The following is a 20,753-nucleotide window of genomic DNA, read 5'->3' as shown; positions in this document are numbered from 1 at the left end:
GCCCCTACAAAACATTTGAGTCATGTAATTCAACTTATGCAACACACTGGGACTTTGCTTAGTGCTATACATTTCCTCATACAGTAGATTCATGCTTGTCCAGACTCCAATATCACCTAATCACAGTTTTTCCAGACATCCTGTGACTAATAGGCAGTACAGTCACACCTGCATATCGCATGTAACACAATATATTCTCTTCTGTAAAAATCCTGAACAAACACTAACATTACTAATATGGTGCAGAGACAAGATTTTTGGCTATTCCTTGTGTGTGCAAACAAATTTACAAATGTATGCAATGTTAGGGTCATTAGCTGAATAGATTTCCACTGGTATAACCCCCCCCCCCCCTCGTTTTCAAAAAAAAAAGAAAAGAAGAAAAAGATTAATTGTTGCTGCCGAAGCTCAAGAAATGGTAAAATTCAATTAACATTTTGTAGACGTGTCAGTTGTTGCCATTGATACAGTGTACATGCACAATTAGAATTTCATACACATTCATGAGCTTTCTAAACTGTTGGTTTGCGTGTACACTGTACACATGTAAGTAGGATGTTGAACTAGATATATTTTTCTCCAAGAAGAGTAACAGATTTACACAGCTGAGGTAACAAACCCATTCATCTCTTGGTGATCTTGCTGTTCGTATGTATTAGCTATTGTTGGAAACCTAAATATTGAGTGATTATCTGCCATTTACAGTTTTCACCCTTCATTTTTAGGAACTATTAGGTACATGTACATGTCTCTTCCCTCTATGTTTTTTGTGACATATTTACAACTTTTTACCCTTTCTTTGAAGTGATTACATGTGTATTCATACATGATTCTTGTGTTATTGTGAAGGTTGCTTTCAAATTCATTATGCTTTTTTTTCTTCAATTTCTATATTTAAAGAAGCATTGATGAAATTATCACTAACATACACTTTGTACATGTAGCACAGGGATAAGTTTTGATACAGTAAGGCCATTGCATGCATAATGTGTCAGTAGATCTAGTTAAACTCATGGATCAAAGACAATTTAAAAAAAAAAAAGATTTGCTATACGAGAAATATGTGACATACTATGTACAAAAGATTTAGTGCAATCAATTGATATCTATGTACAACAATAGTTGTGTGGAAGATCTGGTGCTGCTATGATCCCACACAAAATGTGCAGTGAAACATCAATTTAACTCTACAGATATGAAATAGAAACACTGGTAAAGCAGGTCATTGTTATCTAAGAAAAAAAAAAATCTGAACACTAACTCAGTATTTAGTTTTGGAAATTTATATGGATACTACATTGTACTAGAAGTTAAACAGTGGAAGGAAGTTGACTCAGGGCAAGAAATTATCACTTTTGTGTATCTGAACTGGCAGAAATTATTACAGCTGTAGGTCCAAGTAGACCATTTACGTAGTCAAACTTCATTTCCCACAAAGAGAAAATAGAACACGGACATGTCACACAGACCAGAATGAGTGCATTAAAGGGAAGAAGCATCCTGCTTCCACAAAATTCACTTCAATGTAAATTTATTAACACAATGATGATAACTCTTGCTACATGTACTTTTCCGTAGAACATCATCTTACAACATATTTAACTACTGTACATAATTGGCATTCCCACTGTCTGAATTTAGCTCATACATTCATGTGATCTTGACAGGAAACAGTGGTATAAAAGTAGCAGGTGGGTGAAAGTCTCAACCGAAATATAGACAAGTGATACATATTGTACCAAGCCTACAATTTAAAGTCAGTAAATCATGTGACCCTGTAAAGCCAAATCAAAGAGCTGTCTTGGTCACATGACTGTTGACAACCTGTTAGTTGTACTTTTAATTTACTTTATAGAAAAAGAGACCAGAATTTTGATGTTGGTCTTACTTTCCACTAAAGTAGTACAATCTGTACTTTCAAGTTCTATCTGTGAATGTATGACAAACTATGCAGTACATGTACATGTGTCTAGAACAGTCACAGAGAAAGTGTTCTGCAGAGGAAAAGTAAAATACATACAAATGGAGTTACTTGTAAGATTTCAAATTTATATTTAAAAAAAAAGTATTCTTTGTCTTTAAGAGCTGATAATTTCGCTGTGATTTTTTTCCCTGCAAATTTGCCTTAAAAATAATGATGCATGAAAATATGGTTTCTGGAAGAAAAACAAAATCATACCATATCACCCTGGATCATTTGCAACTACACATACATCTGTACAGTATACAAAAATGTACATGTAGTTTTGTAACTACTGTAGCTCTACAGCTGTACAGCATTCTGCATGGGCCATGAGATGTATCTGGGGCATAACAACATTGTAGTACAGTACTGTAAATGCAGAACACACTGCACTATTGTTTATGTTCATGGAATCAAAGAGAAAAAAAATTCAGTACCAGTATTGTCGTATACTGTGTTACTCGCTCTTCTTTTTGTGTGTGTGAAGGATATCCATATTTTTGAACTTGATGCTGTCATGTCATATTCTTAAGCAACCCCCCCCCCAAAAAAAAAAAAAAAAAATGCTTACTCTTCAGATTTTTATATGTACAGTAGCTTAGATTTTACAATGAGCATCAACACATTTTACTGGTATGAAGTATATACTGTATTTTACTATTCAATTCCAGTCATCAACCAGAAATGCAGTCTTGATACAGAACCAAGTCTTCATTCTGACTGTGTGTGTGTGTGTGTGTGTGTGTGTGTGTGTTTGTGTGTAGAATCAGAGTTCATTATAAAAATCCACTTATGACATGGCTGTCATGACAGATCACATTGTACCTTCCGAATTTGTTTCAAGGGCTTTCGCACATTCTGATATTGCATGCAGTGTAGGGTGAGGGAAGTGGGGGGGGGGGGGGGAGGGAGAAAAAGAGAGATACAAAGCATTGCTACAGTAGACAGATACACAGGGAAAGGAAATCTACATTTCAACAGGATATTGTAGGGACTGAAGTGATGGCTATATTGCATCATAAACAGCTTAAGATTAATGGAACTTACAGTGACTGTTCGTATTCCGCACAATAAATAGCTGAGATTCATCATGGGTTTGATCGTTAGGCATTCAGCTAGCAAAAGAAAATTTCTGCAAACTTATCAGTACTGAAACTGATGATTTACCTTTTGTTCATCCTTGTAAAGTGTCACAATACAGGATCCCCACCCATAGAGTACAACAAACCTGCCGGGATGCTTGCCTACAAATGTACGTAGGGCAACTAAAACTCAATTTTGGGCAAGTAAATGTAATTGCAACTTTTCTGATTAAAGTACCTACTGTGTGTTTTCTGTGCCTAAATGGTATAACAATTTTACTGACAATTTTAGCAAGATTTGGGAATGCAGACCACTTCTGAACATGCTCGTGACACTACATGTACCTTACCATAGATGTGCATATTAACATACAATTGTGGGCATACAGTTGTACAGTGTACATGTACATAATAGGTTGTTAGAACTTTTTTTGAGTCAATGGAGCTTTTCCTGCCTTAGCAATCAACCAGTCAGAGGCCATTATGCTGACAGTAAGGTTTGCTGTACATCGTACGTTGATGTGCTGTGCAGAACCAGAAGGGTGCACTTACGTTCACAGATTTCAGCATAAATAAAAACTTAGCAATTTTATGAAATCAAAATTTATTTAATGAGAAGTGGGTGGATTTATAAGTATTTTACCAAATATGGGGTAAAATAGCACCCATGTGTAATTTGTGTAATTTTGACATTTTACTAAAAATGCCCTCCTGGTTCTCAGACAATATGACGTTATCATGGGCTCCAGTGCACCTTCATGCAGTTGAGATGAGCTGATGTACGTGCAAAGCTGACAACGTTCGATCGGACCGCATGCACTTCGTCCTACTGTGTTAACGGCAAATGTTTAGGCTTTGCAATCAGCGTTTATAATCTATCTGGAATTGGTTACAAAATCATCTTGGTAAGAAATGGAATCCCTGTGATTATTTCTAAGGATTTACTTATTATTTTGAGACATTAATCATTAAAATTTCTTATTCATTTCATATACAGAAATAACAAAACTCTCATATTTCAGCTGTTTATAAATATAAAACTTATCTTAAAGGGTGTGATCTTAAAGGGTGTGTACAGTTCTGGTCGAGGTGAAGATTTAGCTTTTAACGTTTTGTGAGATATTCAGAAACCGCTCTATAAGATGTCAAAGAGCATGCAGTTCTGAGGGGGTATCAAAAGTTTATTCGATGAAAATCGGTTTTGAAATGGCTGAGATATCCAAAAACAAGGTGAAACAAAGAGATCCTAATAAAGTTGTGCCATGTCGCCTTTTATCATTAGCACTTTTTTTATTATCTCAGCCATTTGAAAACCAATTTTCATCAAATGAATGTTTAATCCTTCTTAAGATTACATGCTCTTTCGTATTTCATAAGAGGCTTTTCATTATCTCACTTAGGGATGTTCAAAACATGAATCCCTACCTCAACCAGTACTGTACAGTCCCTTTAAAACCACGCAAAATAAAAAGAACATACATTGTATGTTAACTCTGATATAAAATTGGTATAGGAACATGCTTTTTTCCAAATTTCATATGACATTCATGAAAAATTGTGAGGGTATGACATTATCAACTCACTCATTTGAATATTCATAAGGATTGGTCAAGAAATGTTTTCTGAAAAAAATTTGAAATTTCAAAATCTCTGTCATATCTTCCCTATTTCTTATCAGATTTTGTCTATTTAGTATCATTCTGTAAGGAATATTTTTCTCTTTTGAAGTTTAGTAGTTTTGGGGGGTGTATTTCTTTTTTAAATGGGGTTCTTTCCGAAGCGGTTTCCAATTAATGGGTGAGCACTGTACTTCAAACGAAATGTTGCATTAATTTCAATTACAGCATCATAAAAAATGTTCCAGCAAATATTTCTAGCACTTTGACCCATAATTTTTCAGCTAGACCCCCAAAGCATGGTTAGTATTGTAGTGATGCTATGGTTTATAATGTTACAGTGTAGTAACATTACCTTTGTCCAGAGTACAATGTATAGATCCACAGGTCATTTCACCCCTGTGTAATTGATTAGATATCACATGACCTTCAGAATGCTTAGTTGTGTATATTCTTCCATCTTTTACAAGCAAAATGTGTAGGGAAGAACATTAGATGAATCTACTATAACATGCATTAAAGTGAATTCAATTGTCTCCAGTCCCACATGTATACATATTGTACAATTGTACATATTGTACAAGTGTATGTTTTGAGATCTCATTGAAATCAATGAAAAGGAAAAAAAATTGTACTAAATTTGAAAGACCGTCATGATTTTTGAACATCCATGGCAATTTGGTGATTCCTAAATCAAAGATAAACATAAAAAGGGACATTTGTATTATTGATGTCACCAGGCTTCCTAATTATGGAATTGCCCTGAAGCTCCCTAGTAAAAATCTACACAATAGACAGGTCCATTTTTCAATGGCCATGCCTGAGAGAGAGAGAGAGGGTGTGTGCAGACATACAATGTACCATGTATAGAGTATGTGCATTGTGTATATTTGGTGGGTTCTGGCTCAAGAGTGTGCATGGTGATTTGTCAACATTGGCTGCTTATAGCCATAGCACTATAGGTATTATACTGGAATTTCCCTAAGTAATATTAAGTTGCTCCACTAAGTGTCGGGAGACACTTTGCTGGATCAAGGAGGCCTCTATGCGCCTTTAGTGATGTGCCTGAGTTGCTGACATCCCTGCACCTTCGCCAAGGCTTATGCTGCTAAAGTGCGGCTTGACTTGGCTCGTTTCTCCTGCCCAGCTCTCCTGCTTTCCCTCCCTCCCTGTCTCACAGGCTCAGCCGGCAGATGGCTATGTGAGCATATTAAAACCGATTGGCATAATGGTTAGGGTGAGTCATGGTTTATAAATAGGACAGTGGGCTGTCAAGCAAACACTGGCCTCAACATCTCCTTGGAGAGAGGCAAAACATGGGCTATCATGTACAGGGTCCTCACATTAACCTTTGGGGAATTTGTGGTGTTAAAGGCATGTGTTAAAATTTTATTTGGTCACTGTTTACAACCCAACAAATGGATCATATCAGTTATATGTAGTACACTTCATTCATCGCATACCAAAAAAAAAATGTTCTCCCCACTGATTCAGTAAGAATTAGTTTTTCTTGTGGTGATTATAGTATGATTAGGAGATGTACTTTTAATCATTTGTACACTTCATAGTGATTTAAAGTAATTGTTGATGAGCCAACTTAACTTTTGTTTGCAACTGGGCAAGTCCAAGATAAGGTCCCCTCAGAAGGCAAAATTTCATCTTTGCTCAATATTGACATGTTTGGTATCATTTAAAAGCTTATGAGTTGAAGTTTTGATTTCCATGGAGGAAAAAATTATATTACGTAAATTTATGCAAATTTCAAGGGCTTCATTTGCATAAATGTGAAACACAGCGTTACGTATGGGACATTTATAAAAATTCATATTAATTCAAAGGAAAGCAAATGATATTTGATTGATATGTGGACATAAGAAGTTCATCAAATAGTTTAACTTGGTATGAAAATTTAGGGATTATGCAAATGATTATGCAAATTAGCTCGTGTCCTATCATGAGATGTCCCATACGTAACAAAATGAGGTCATTTTTTTAGGTTTTTTCTGAAATTGCTAAGGTTATATTAATGCCCTTTTGGAAAGTTCTAATTTATTGTTTAGAGAAATTAAATACCACAGAAAAAAGAAAAAACAGTAAAAGGAATATTTTTTATAAGGCATTGAAATAATGTTACGTATGGGACAAATGCGTTACGTATGGGACATCCTCATACATAATGCATGTGAATGCATGTAGCTAGCTGGGAAGGTCTCTCAGTACACAAACGGTCAATCATCCTGAAGAAAGCATCCCAACATTGTCGCTACTTTTTGAGTTATAGACACTTTAAACAATACATGTACGTACTTGACTGAACAATTTTCAGAAAGGGGGAGGGGAAAATGGCAAAATACACAATGAAAAAACAGCATTAAAGGGATGGTATAGTTTTTTGTAGAAATGGGGATTCAGTTTTCAACATTTAATGAGATGATTGGAAATCAATTATATGAATTACTAAAGAGCATACAATCCTAAGACTAGAGGAATTCAAAGTTTAGTGATGGAGATCCAATTTGAAATGGTTGTGATATAAATATTTAAAAAGAATATAAAGTAAAATGATTTTTTTTTTATTGCAAGTGATACACAAATTGTCCTTATTCAGGTTTCAATAATAGCCACGACAAAATTCATGGGTATACATACTGAGGTGTGACTCGAATCAATGACCTGACTGCTAGACAGACATCATATATCTACTCGATCACTGGGGTTCCACGCAGCAGGTATTGCTTATTTATAAAAATTAATATTTCTTGTGTCAAGGTATTTTTTATTGAAACGAAATGGCAAACTGCCCTTCATCAATGGAAGTAAACACTTTAAACTATTCAATTTTTCAGTAGTAACTATCCTGATAAAAATAGGGCATACCCCATACTCAGGTTGGTCATGAAAATATAGAATATAAATGTGATTATGATGGTAAATATTTGGGGAATATTGTTCCCTTGTCAATCTGGATCAGTATTTGAGTAGTTTCAACTGATTCCATTTCAATAATTATGCAAAAATTTGTTTATGGGTATTTTACAAAATTATTTTGCAAAATACCCATAAATGTGTCTCTCCACACACTAAACGAATGGGGGACAAAGGGCATGCATACTCAGGTTGGTCATAAAAATATAAAGATATGATTGAATATGATTAGGATGGTGAATATTTGGGGAATATTGTTTCCTTGACAATCTGGATCAGTATGTGAGTAGTTTCAACTGATTTTACTTCAATAATTATGCAAAATACCCATAAACATGGTTCTTCACACACTAAATGAATGGGGGACAAACTGTCCCATACGTAACTGTCCCATACGTAACACGTCATGTCTGTCTTTAATTAGAACCTGTAATTAGAGCTTTTTACCTAATGACACGAAACTTACCTATGATAATCTTGAGTGTTGTGACTTTCATCACAGTGAGTTACAAGTTGTAGAATGAAATACTTTCAGAGAGTTTTGAGGTTGAAAAAAATGTTCAAAAAAACAAAATTTTTCTGGTCCCATACGTAACGGCACATATTTTCTCTTCTAGAATATAATTGTGAAGGTCATTTTTCTCCATTTTTTGCATGATTATACTTCTCCTAGATATCAATCACCATGATAAAGTTTGATATGATCAAAAGCCATTAACACTATTTTTCAGGTCATAAAAGTCTCTGAATGTCCCATACGTAACGCGCGTGTTATCTTGGACTTGCCCAACTAGAAAAAATTGGGCATTTGGGCATTAGGCCTACACATCAATTTTTATGCCGCCTTCCTAAAGAGTGCCTGAGGCATTCGAAAAGAGTTCACCACATTTGGTCAATGTAAATGTATGTTTACAAGTGAGATAGTGCATATTACCATCCAAGCTATCAAAGGAAGCAACTGAAAGCCAGGAATATGTACACGTACAAATACAGTGTATATTGTGTGTGCAAATGAGGCATTTGTAATATGAGTGTAACAATATACAATAATGTACATGTAGATATGCTAGTCAATAGTTTAAGTAGCAATTGAAGCCTCTAAAATTGCCTTACGCGATCAAGCCATGCTAATATGTTTGTAATATTACAGTATACAATGTACATGTACAATTGTACAGTACTACAAAGAGGAGTGATGATTCTCCAGGTGTACATGTTCAGTCTCCCAGATAAGATTTGGGTGTCAATTAATGGCATTTTTTGAAATATTTTTCCCCCTCATAGAATTCCACAAACTACATGTAGGACTACAATATGTATGAGCCTTGCGCCAAGATGTAAAAAATGAATTGAGGGCTATACTGTACATGTAGTGACTGATTGTACCCTCCGGCCAATACAATGCAGTGCACTCTGCAATCCTGGATGTGGCTGTACAATTGTGCGGTACAAACATAATACATGTATGTACAGTGCACTCTGTTTGTGCGTTAACTTGTGTGTGGGGGTGCATTTCTGTGTGTGAGAATATACGCTTGGCTGTTGAGACACAATGCTAGAATTTTAAACTGTGTACCGGTATTTTAAATAAATGAAATGTATAGTAGGAAACAAAATAAGATTTGCATGCTTTTAAGTTTTTACACTGATCAGTAGGGCCTATCATATGGTGCAAAAGGAATTCATTTTTTTTTTTTTAGTGCTATTCTTCTTTAGGAGGAGTATCTAAAAGTGCAACATTGAAATCTCCAGAAGGCCAAGCTGAAGATCTATGTAATGGACCCTATCGCATGTAAATGTATACATTTCATCACTAGCGATTACACATGTAGGTCCGTGCATTGGCTGTACGCTACGATGTACGTGCAAATGAATGAGGTGATCTTACGCGCCCATGTGCAATATGAGGAGGTCAAACAGGGTCACATTTTTTAGCAAGTTACTTGTGCATTTGCAGTAATGTGAAGTTACACAGTACAGCAGACATGTGCAAAACATCCATGCATGCATGATGCATGATAGTGATTAGTTTTTCCCTAATGATATTCTGTCTTCCACTTTTCTACCAAATTTCATCATGACTTTGGTTTCAGCAAATTATAATTTGGCTAGTTGTTGCAGTAGAAAGTCTAAACCTCTTAAACTCCTTGGCCCGAATTCACGAAGGTGGTACAAATGAAACCATGGTTTAAACCATGGACAAAAACCATGGAACGCCAAGTGTCGCACGGAATATTTCGTTACGAAACCAGTCATTTCGTCGGTAACATGATTATTTTGAAACAAAATTACAAAATGACCAATTTCGTAACGAAATATTGCGTGCGACACTTGGTGCTCCATGGTTTTTGTCCATGGTTTAAACCATGGTTTCATTTGTACCACCTTCGTGAATTCGGGCCCTTAGGTGCAGGCAGCTATAATGTACAACGTTATGATAGAGTCGTGCAACTATGCTGAGCAGAGTCTCCGCAAAAGGCGTCAAGTAATTGCATCTAATTTTTCCCTTTCATCATGACTAAGTTTCAATTTCAATTCATTCTTAAACTTTTTTGTGTGAATTTGGACATTCCTTTTTTTTTTTTCATGTCTAACACATAAAACATAACACAAAAATATCACAAATCACAAGCTATTCATCATGAATACAATTTTGACATACACTGTACAACATACATCAGATTTGTTCAAAATCCAGCCTCTACAGAAACCAACAATCTGACACTTCATTGAACTATTGATTTGAATAATTGCACTTGTCAGAACACAATTAAACATCACTACAAATGTACAACTCATCATGATTAATCAAACAAAACAAAATTGTTAAACAATTTGTGAAATACATCAATGTAGAATATCACATGTGCATAAATATGGGATACATGAGGCTGGCACCACCGAAAATTTCCATACAATGTAGCCAAACTTCAAATGATACACTTCCTTAACCAATTGAATTTAAAATCAGATAAAGATATCGGTCAATAAGCCTAGCCTATAGGCCAAGCACAAGAAATCAACAAAATCTAAAATATCCAAGTGTCATCTGTTACATGTACATGAACTGGCAATGCATCTACTTGTATGATTACAATTGCATACTACATTGTACATATTCCATTTATTACATTGTATGCAAACATTAACATACATGTAACATATTAGCTACAAAAAGCGTGTACCTTTACCGTGTCAAAGGCTGAACATTGATGGCAGAATCACTAAAAAATTATGAGAATTCAAATTTAATTATGATGATGATAAACTTCTGTCAAAAAAGAGAATAATTGTCACTTCATAATGATAGAGCTTACAGTCAATATTTCTTTTCCCAGCACATCACAATTGCTGAGAAAATCTACAAAACTACGGTATGGTATTTTGAAGATCAAGATACGCATAGTGCTCAATGTATTTCATGTATGTATATAAAGCACATGCTGTGTGCCAGCTCAGCGTTGTCAACACATTATGGAAATTAAGTAGCGCTGCGGCTGTTGTAGTGTTTGCATTACCTGCAATAGGGAGAATTCCTGCACAATCTAGAATTGTGCAGTTGTTCTTCATGTGCAATTACGTTTTGAACACAAGTTTTTATTTAACTCTGTGTTCTTTTAAGGGGGAAAGAGGAATTTAGATCTATGGCAATCCAGATTTTACCAGATCCACATTTTTAATTTGATGTGTATACACTAGATGGACTGTGTTAAATCTCTTGTTTTGTGATAGTTTTCCCACGCAAATGTCACAAAGTTTTGCACGGTTGATGAATAATGTCTCACAACATCATGTATAAAATCCTATGACAATACACCTCAAAGTTGTTGGGGGTTTTTTTAAATTGAAATTGAAAACACACCCCATGTCACTCAAGAATATGCACCCCCTTTATACCGAGAATAACAGTGTTGGAAATCTTTCATGGTTGGAATAAATTCACTAGAAATCTAAAGTATTGTATTTAATGAGCAAGATATTTTCACAGCTTGAAATTGTTGTGATTGGACCCAGCAGTCTTTTACGCAGCATGAAATTTTCGCGAAATTCAATGCATATATTGTAGAAAAATGTTGGCATGCATTTTATTTTGGCAAATTTCAGATTAATTTCGTTAAATTCAAATTAAATACACTCTTTTTTTTAACGCTCTTGTTTCCCTCTCCATCATAAAGAAGGTTCCAGTTTCATTATTCTGAGGTCTGAATTATGTGTAATCTCTATGATATGCAGATTGTACAGTTGGCTTATGAAAGGAATCTTAGTTTAAGGGTTGCAAAAAGGCACACCCACTTTAAATTTAGTACACAACAAGCCCATAACTTTGGGGTGTCAGCAGTTTTCTCTCCCTTTCAAACAGTGCAATACTGTAAAAGACAATATATTCGCAGCATCAAATTTTAGCAAATTTGAGCCAGTGGCCTTTTTCGCAGCATGACATTTTTGCAAATTGCCTCTGGCATTCATTGCATACTTTTGTATGGTGTAGACAAGAACTTTCCCTTGCATTTTGATTTTTTAAATTTTGGCTCTCAAGAAATTTGCGATATTAAAATGCACACAAACATTCCTCTTTTTACAGTAGGTAAAAAAAGAAATTGAGCCTTCTTTGAAAGGTTCTTGTGACCATGAAAGGGAGTCATTTGAACACTGTTCAGTGTGTTGCTACAATGTATGAAACATAATATACACATGATAAATATTTTGTAAACATGTTGCTTTTTTGTTTTCATGAAAATCTTTTTGATTGCAACTTGTAATTGCAACCTTCATGACTGTTTGTTTGTACATTTCTCTTTCTCATGTACTCAGGGAAGCCGAGATAATATGAGCATCGTGATAGTCACCTTTCAGAATGCACCAGAGATATCGCAGGACGCACTCACTAAAGAGAAGGAATTGGACATTCTCCTGGAGGAGAAGATAAAAGGTACTCCGCACGTTCACGCCACCAGAGCACACCCTCTCCAGTGCTCAGAAACATGGTTTGAAGTGCTTTAGTTTTGATGCAATGCTTAGAAACTACCATGTGCACAGTGAGTACATGTAGGACTATGCATAGAGTTGTCGTTGGACAAGCAGACCTGTGTGCCAGTGGACATAACCAAATGAGTGAAGAGCAAACTTAGCACGTCAGTAATGTGAGGCTAGCTTTGACTCCCTGCCTCTAATGCACTCCCCACTTTCTGTCATACTGCAAGTCGTAGAACATCTGTGTATATGATTGAGGGAGCTTTCTCCAAACAGTTTTGGTTTCAAAGAGAAGTTGAGTGCATCCAGATGTGCGCTAAGTGTTGCATGTGCATTCCAAGCATGTAAATTTGTATATAATTATCAATGAATGTCCTGTCATGTGTTTGTTTGGGTATGCACCTTTGTAGCACAAGGCATGCACATTGTGATTGGATTATCACATCTTTACCATCTTTTTTTTTCTTGCACAAGGTGAAAGCCTTTTATCTCTCTCTCTATGAATTCATTTGCCCTTTGATGTGACACTGTACTTACATGTATATTGATGATATTGCACAAAAATGCCTACACACTGTGTGTTGTTTTTCACTTACAGCATTTGTAACTATTCCATACAGTTATTTCTCTACAATATCATTAACAGAACAAGAAGCGTTACTTATCTTTTTCACACATTTCAATTTGAACAAGGTAGTAAGAAACCAGAATGATGTTGTCTTTTCACACGATCATGACATTCGTCATTCCTTTCAAGGCAAAATGCAAATGCCTACAAGTATATGGTATTTTACGCAGGGAAAGGGGGCTTGTGGCAACCAAATGTCCTTGACTTTATTTTAATGTGTATTGCGGTAACATCTGCAGCCCAAGTACAGTTGCCACTGCTTAATCGGAATTGCCCAGGAGTATAATCTGTATCCCAATTGAGGGATGATCCCAACTGGAAGAAGTTTATTATAGAAGTTTAATTATAAATGCACTACACATAATTCTAAACATCAGCCTACTTACACATCCCACTTTAACATACACACTTTTGAATATTGCTAATAAGATCAGACAACATGTACTTGTACTGTATGCATTCCTCTATTAGTACCAAGATGAAGTTTTTGCATCTGTTTTGACAACAAAGTTTGGCTTACAATAAATTAAACACGATTACCTTTCGCAAATGTGAATAGCATCATACTGGTATTTCATTAACCAAAGTTAGGACTAGGCTTGGGTCAGCATGCCAATGGAGTTTGTGATGCATTGTTCGGCAATAAATCCCAAGCCACTCAAATTATCCTTCATACACGTTTAGCTTCAGTGACTGGTAGATTTGTCTTTTTATACCTATGGCCACATTTTATCATGCAGTTAATTAATGAATGTTCTTCATTAAATAGGAATGCTATTTTTTGACATACTGTATTTTATTGAATTTTCTTCTGTGTTAAGTGAGAACACTTCATATAAAGTTTGTATTTGTAATTGATACCTGATGAGGGGGAAAAAACCCTGTTACCCAATGTCCTATCCCATTTAGAATGCAGTCCAAACGAAGTGCTTTAGAAACTTTGCTGTGATACCCCTTGAAATCAGTATTCCTGTTTATATGAATTTCAATTAAATGGTGGCGACTGTATCTCTCAATCAAATGAGAGACCTTTTAGTGGGGGGAATGTGCTAGAAGCCAGAGTGCAATACATAAATCAGAATTGTTCCATTCCATCTCATGGACAGTTTTCCTACCAATCGTGCTGATGAGAATATTCATGATAGATATGAAAAAGTACATTGTTCTAAGTCTTTCGAAATGTTAACAGTCTCATCTTTAAATCTATTTGAGAGGTTTAGCAAATGCATGTATATGTACATGTACTAAAATTTATGCTGGTCTTCATCTATGCCGTTATGAACCTTTTCGGCATTTCGATGCGGATTAATAAACTTTTATGATTGTACAATATACAGTCACAGTTGTCAGTGCAAAGTGCAGCTGTACTCCCTTGATCCCTCCAGTACTCTGAAAAAAAAGGGCTCCTTAACTTTGCCAATAAGCAAAAATGAGTAAAGCTATTATTTATTTTTTAGCCAGAAAATCAAAATAGCAGAACAGTTGTATTATTCATGAAGAGATTTTGTGATGGTGTAAGGTATTTGTTGTATTTAAATGTAAAAGGAATCTTTTTAAACCTAAAAGAAAAATATGACAATGAATAGATCATGCCAGAAATATAAGGTAATCAAGAGCTCTATGAGTTTGGTGGATGATGCGGTCACTGGTCAGAACTCATGATCCAGATAATATGTATGAGGGTTGAAGTTATTTTTTAAAGGTTTATCGGAGAAGAAAGGAGAGAGATACAAAATAATTTATTGATTTGATTTAAGGCTTGATCCCAAACACACCAGGGAGAATAATTAAGTTTGAGCATTAATTTGGCAGAAACTCACTGCCAAGTTAAGAATATGGAACACATACAGGATGGAATGAGCTGATTGTAATATAGAGAGACTGATGGAAACATCATTTAGTTATTGATAAATGAGTGGGCTTGAACATGGGGGCGGAAAGCTTGGGATGGCATGGTAGGGTGCCATTACAAGGCAAACAATTTTTCTCTGGATTTTTTTTTTTAATACAAATGTTGCAGGATAAAAGCATCTGGATCTCTTTAGTTCTTGCCTTTATAATTTGTTCATATTCTCACTTTTTTTCCTTCCCCTCATGTCTGCATATGTTTCACTTGGCTGTTGGCATCAGTTGTCCATTATGTGTGCTCACAAGCAATAGCATTGTCATTACTGTACCCACCTATCGTCAGGCAGGTATATGTTAGACAGTAAAAAAAGTCCCTCTCCTAGCCATTTTCAACAATTTAGTGCAAAAGCATATTTGCATTCACACTTTCCAGCATTCTACATGGTGCTGTGTCCATGTTTCTTGCATTCTCTCATACATTCTTTCTCTCTATACACATGTTTAAATTCCACTTTTCGTGGCCCAAATCTCTCTGTGTGTGGAGTGTGTTCATCATGTACTTCATATCTCTCAACAGATTTGTGTGCAGTGATTGTTTGTCTTTTTTTCTTTCATTTCTCTTCTATTTCACCCTTGTGTGAACTCTGTCTGTTCATTTGCATAGTCATGATAATGCAATACCTCATTCCCTGGGTCTCTTTCTGCAGAGGTAATGGAAAACTTTGGTGACCAGACCCAGCTGGATCTAGTGATGCATGTCCTTAGAATGGCAGATATACCAGGTCTCCCTCCCGGAGGAGGCATCTCAGCCAAGTGAGTTCAGGTTCAGGGTCGAATCCTCCATTATACAGCCCCACCTGCAATGTACCTCAGGCTGTAGACCTATTCCAGGCCCAACCAACCCAATGCAAGGCCCTGCCCCTCTGTCCTTCCCCCATCCTGCCCCCCCCCCCCCACATCCCCCATCTCGTTGAAGCCCTGACCCATTTATTTGGCGAATTAGGGGGAAGATAAACATTGTGGGAGAAATATGACTGGAATGAAGGAAAACATGATAGCACATGCCCTCATTTTCTCATGCACAAACATAATACACACTCAACAATTCAATTCCAGAGGACATACATTCTCTCATACACATACATGATTTACATAATGACTTTTTTAAAGGATAATCATTGTTCATCGACCTCAGATGTCTCATAACTGAGGGGGGGAAAAACCTCCTGGGAGTCCCGAGATAATAGACAGAACTCATTCATTTCAGCGTCAGTTGTCCCCAGACTTTAGTATCAGTCCACTTGAAAATTTGCTCATGAACAGATACATTTTGCGCAAGCTGTTCCCCTTCAAACAAAACAAAAAAAGAAAATAGGAGGATGATCTACCCTAATTGTGAATGTACAAGAAAAGTGAAAAGATGGAAAATAACACCCAACCTTCAGAGATGTAAACAGAATGTCATGATGGCAAGAGGATATTAACGACTCTGATAAAGAGCAATTCTCATGTGAACACCTGGGCCTTGCTGATTTCTCACTCTTGTTTTTATTTTGAAATGTTTAGTCTGGTCCAACATCAGACACCAATGGCTTTGGTGCCAAAGGGTGTCATCTGTTAATGTCTCCTTGTATCAGCTGCCTCTGATCTGCCGTTTTTATTTCTTGTTTAGTTCTGTTTGTCTATTGTTTTGGCCTCACAGTATCTCTCTTTACTATCTATGTGCTGTTGTAGAGTCCACACCCGATACCTGCCTCCCCAAACTCCCCCTCTTTGATTGTCATTGCTGCTCGTTCTTGTCAGAGACTCACAAATGTAACTTAGCTTTCACTGCCTAATTTTAACGATGTTTCAGTAGTGTTTTTATTTACCCTGATATATATTGTTTTTTCCCTGTCTGTCAGCACTGCAGTCAAATTACAAGTATCCTTCTTGTGATATAACACTCACTAATCTGATAGCTGCTAGGCTTGCATTAGTCACTGCCTTTGCAGCTAAAATGTACATGTAGCTGCGGATTTTCCAGCTGTGAACCGGTATCTAGGGAGAGGTTGTCATAGGTATGATGTAGGACAACTGACTTGGCATTGACAACAACTTGTGGTGAAATGACTCATTAGGCAGCAGACACTGTAGTGAAAGTGAGTAAACAAACAGTGGAGACGATGCACTACACATCTTTGGACGTAAATAATGCAGACATCTGTACCTCTGTATTCTGCAGTGTCATACCTGAATGTGTGAAAAACTGTTGTTGTTTGTTTGTTTTTTTTTTTTTTGGGGGGGGGGTTGTGGTAGGGATCAGAGTGTCTAGGGGTAGTCGTTCTATGTTACATACTTCCATTAGTCCCAAAATACGAGAAAAAATTACTGTTCTAAAGGGAACAAGTTAAGATAGCTCTTCATTCAACAGGTCACTGCCAGCAATCTATTTATTCATCATATCTTTAATGCAAACTGCACATCATATGAATTATAAAGTTGTGCCATTTACCAGATCTCAAGCAAACATCACTTCATACAGTCATGTATCGGGCAGTTTGGTTCAGTAGCCTCTCTTTTGTCTCTAATCTTTATCAAGTCCAACCTAATCCATACTTCATTATTTTATGTCTTTCCCAGAGCACTGTATCATTCAAATCAACTGTACATTATATCTGAAATTCATGTGTTTACACACCATCCACAAATCATTTGCAGTAGGATTTTACAGTTGGCAATGAGCATGAATGCATTAAACATGAAGCATGAAAGTTGCAAGCAGACTACCATGATAAATAGTATTATTTGGGAAAATGGAACATTCCCATGAAACTCTCTGCAGCATGCCCATCTAAGTGAATGACTTTTTAGAATTAACAATTTGATAGTCTGTAGCTCTTTTTATGATCTTAACAAGATGTATGGTCATATGATTTCATCAAGTCTTTGATCATACTTGCAACTGTACTTTCGTGAGTGTGTGAACAGAGAAAAGAAGAAGAATCTATTCTGCCCTGCATTTTTGCAGCTAATTGCATGTTATTGTCTACTCTTTCAGTGTTCCTGGTGATGCTCATCTCTGAGCGAAGTTAGAAGTTGTTGACTGACAAGATATCACTCGCTGCCAGAAAATGAGCATGCAGATGAAATTCTTTAGTACTAATTTATTAACTTCTTATTTTCTAGGTAATAGATTTGTGTGGTTTAATTCTCATGTCATAGTCCCTTGTGGATATATTCTGTATGCAGTGTGATGTATAAAGTCATCATTTGTTTTTGTCTTTTTGTTTTAACAATTGCACCACACAGGAAAGGAACCATTGAAGAAATTCTGAATAGACTCAATCCGAACAGACCGAAGGACAAGGTAAAGCATGCAGAGGACTCACAAAGCCAGAGCAGTAGTAATACTGTGTACCATAGTAATGCATTTGATTGCCTCTCAGATGAAGCAGAAGGGATTTGAATACACAGAACATTCTTAAAGCTCATATATCCTGTGTGTGTTTTGGTCATGAGAAATATTTGTATTAGCGCTACTAGTCTCTTGTAGTCTAACTTGCATTCAGTGAGATCTGTTTACCAGGAGAACAAAGAAAAAACTTTTTAATTTGCATTGTTGTGTTCACTCGAGCATCATTGAAGACTGCAGTTTGGAATTCATAAAACCTAACTTAGCCAAGTAGCCAAAAATTACAAAATAAGTTAATAACTTACCCAAACTTGTGGCTTTTTCAAAGTCGACTTCATTGGTCACAGTTTCCATTGGTTGAGGAATATGTTTGATCTTTAAAAACAATAACTGAACATGTAATTACAAATTTTGAACAAAACCCATTTTGTTCATTTTGAGTAAAACCTGTTTTGTCAAGAGATTCTGCCTGTCCCTTCCCCACTAAAATATGTTCCATGGCCCCTGTATTTTATGGCTACATGAAAAAAATGCATTATTTTCATATTTTCCCAAATGGTATGCACCCAGACATAGAGATAAGTATTCAAGGAGAACAATTTTACTGGTATGGAAACTTAGATTGTGATAGCCTAAGGTGCAGGCAAAATGAAGTGTATTGGATGTTATACAAACCTTTTTTAAATTCTTGTCACTTTCTCACTGAAAGAAATGATCGGGAAAGAGGTGGTGGAAACTACGGTACACAATTTCAAGATGTTAATCTGTAGATATCAAGTGTATGGCCTCCTCCATTCACGTTTCCGCTCTTAACCCGTTGAGGACTTTTTGATTTTGCTACAACACGCACTTCCCATAGACCCTTGCCCGAGTATACTCGGGACTCGTCCTCAATGGGTTAATGTGCCAAAAGTGTTTTTTGTTGTTTTTTTCTTAGTAGGGGATTGTGCTAGGAACTGTTAATTTAAAAGTGTGTAGAAGATGCAGTCATACTGTGGTCAGTTCACAGCAATTGTCCTCCAATTCCAATTTTAGATTTCTTAGAACCGAACTTCACTTGGAAGGGAATGAAATCTGGGTACTGTAAAAGTGGTTTCTTTCGCGTACAGATACTTTCGCGGTTTCCATCGGTGCCAACTTTTTCGCGTGTGTTTAAATTCGCGGTCGGCAAGATCTGTGAATTCACAGTCGACCAAATCTTTTATTTTGCACATGAAAACCCAAATTATAATCCAATTATTCTTTTATTTATCAAATAGAAATCAAAATTCAATGCAGGCTTACCTTAAATCCCATCTCTCGAGTACTTTATAACATGCTTGTAAAGTTGTGATATCCATGTACTAGTATCGCTGTGTGTGTGTGTGTTGACCATCAATACACTCAATGCGCAGAATCTTCGTGTGTGCATGTGCGCAATAGCGTTGTAACAAGCAGCGAGTTCAAAACATTTCCTTGCGTGGTTAATTTCGCGCGACTTTTCAAATCATTTTCGCGTGATGTTAAATTCGCGGTTCAACCTCAAAGCTCGGAAAGCGCGAAAATAAAACCACCGCGAAAGAAACCACTTTTACAGTAACCCGTAGAAATCAGATGTGAGATATTTCTCACAAATGTTAGCAGAAATTTATACACTGGGGAAGGATTGCAAATCAAACCTACCATATACAGAAAGTGATGAGTAAATTATCATATCACAAATTATATTTCCCAATGGTGACATGAAGTGATATTTTATCACAAGAGTACAATGTAGCTTCTCTTCCATGAAGTTTTTACAGATTTAGTCAGAAAAACTCAATTGGTATTGCCAAATAGATGTCTGCTGATTCTCTTTGACCAAACAAGTAGATACACCTGTACAGATTGGCCATGTTATTCCATATTGACTGTATCTGAGCATATTGAAAACTAGAAATTTGAAAGACGTACAAAATGAGATTGTGACCTGGTACAATTTAGGAAAAGACAGAAATAATAGGTACTGTGAATATCCAGTACTTGTTGCATTCACAGTAGTCTACATGTGGGGTTTGTGCAGAAAATTCATCACAAAAATATGTTGTGCAAGCAATTTAAAAGCAGTGCTTTGCTTGTAAGTGTATGCACTAGTACTTGGAAGTTTGTGTTTTCTTTCACTTAATGCAGAATTACCTTATGCATAGTATTTTCACAAGTGCTAGAATAGAAGTTATCTCTCTTAATCATGAATTTTGCTGCGTGTGTATTTTCTGTTATCTGTACTGTAGGCATGAGTAAACGTGAGTTGGCATTATTGTGTAGATTAGTACAAGTAAATGGGATCATCCAAAATTAAATCAGTCAC

General features: G+C 36.2%; 1 protein-coding gene across 2 annotated transcripts in view; it reads left to right on the top strand.

The window, feature by feature from the left end:
* Window positions 1-20,753, top strand: part of LOC139730918 (protein phosphatase 1B-like) — a 31,102-nt gene that overhangs the window by 8,799 nt on the left and 1,550 nt on the right. The window contains exons 3-5 of one of the 2 annotated variants that reach the window (XM_071641798.1): window positions 12,399-12,516; window positions 15,741-15,846; window positions 18,325-18,382. In XM_071641798.1, coding sequence (XP_071497899.1) covers window positions 12,399-12,516; window positions 15,741-15,846; window positions 18,325-18,382 — 282 coding nt within the window. The remainder of the gene's footprint in view (window positions 1-12,398; window positions 12,517-15,740; window positions 15,847-18,324; window positions 18,383-20,753) is intronic. The other variant, XM_071641799.1, reaches the window with a different exon arrangement.

Source organism: Diadema antillarum, unplaced genomic scaffold (genome assembly GCF_040938485.1).
Source record: "Diadema antillarum isolate AM-2024a unplaced genomic scaffold, OU_Dant_1.0 seq00000343_RagTag, whole genome shotgun sequence".
Taxonomy (NCBI): Eukaryota; Metazoa; Echinodermata; class Echinoidea; order Diadematoida; family Diadematidae; genus Diadema; species Diadema antillarum.
Note: the sequence above shows the minus strand (reverse complement) of the source record. Positions and strands in the feature narration are given on the sequence as shown.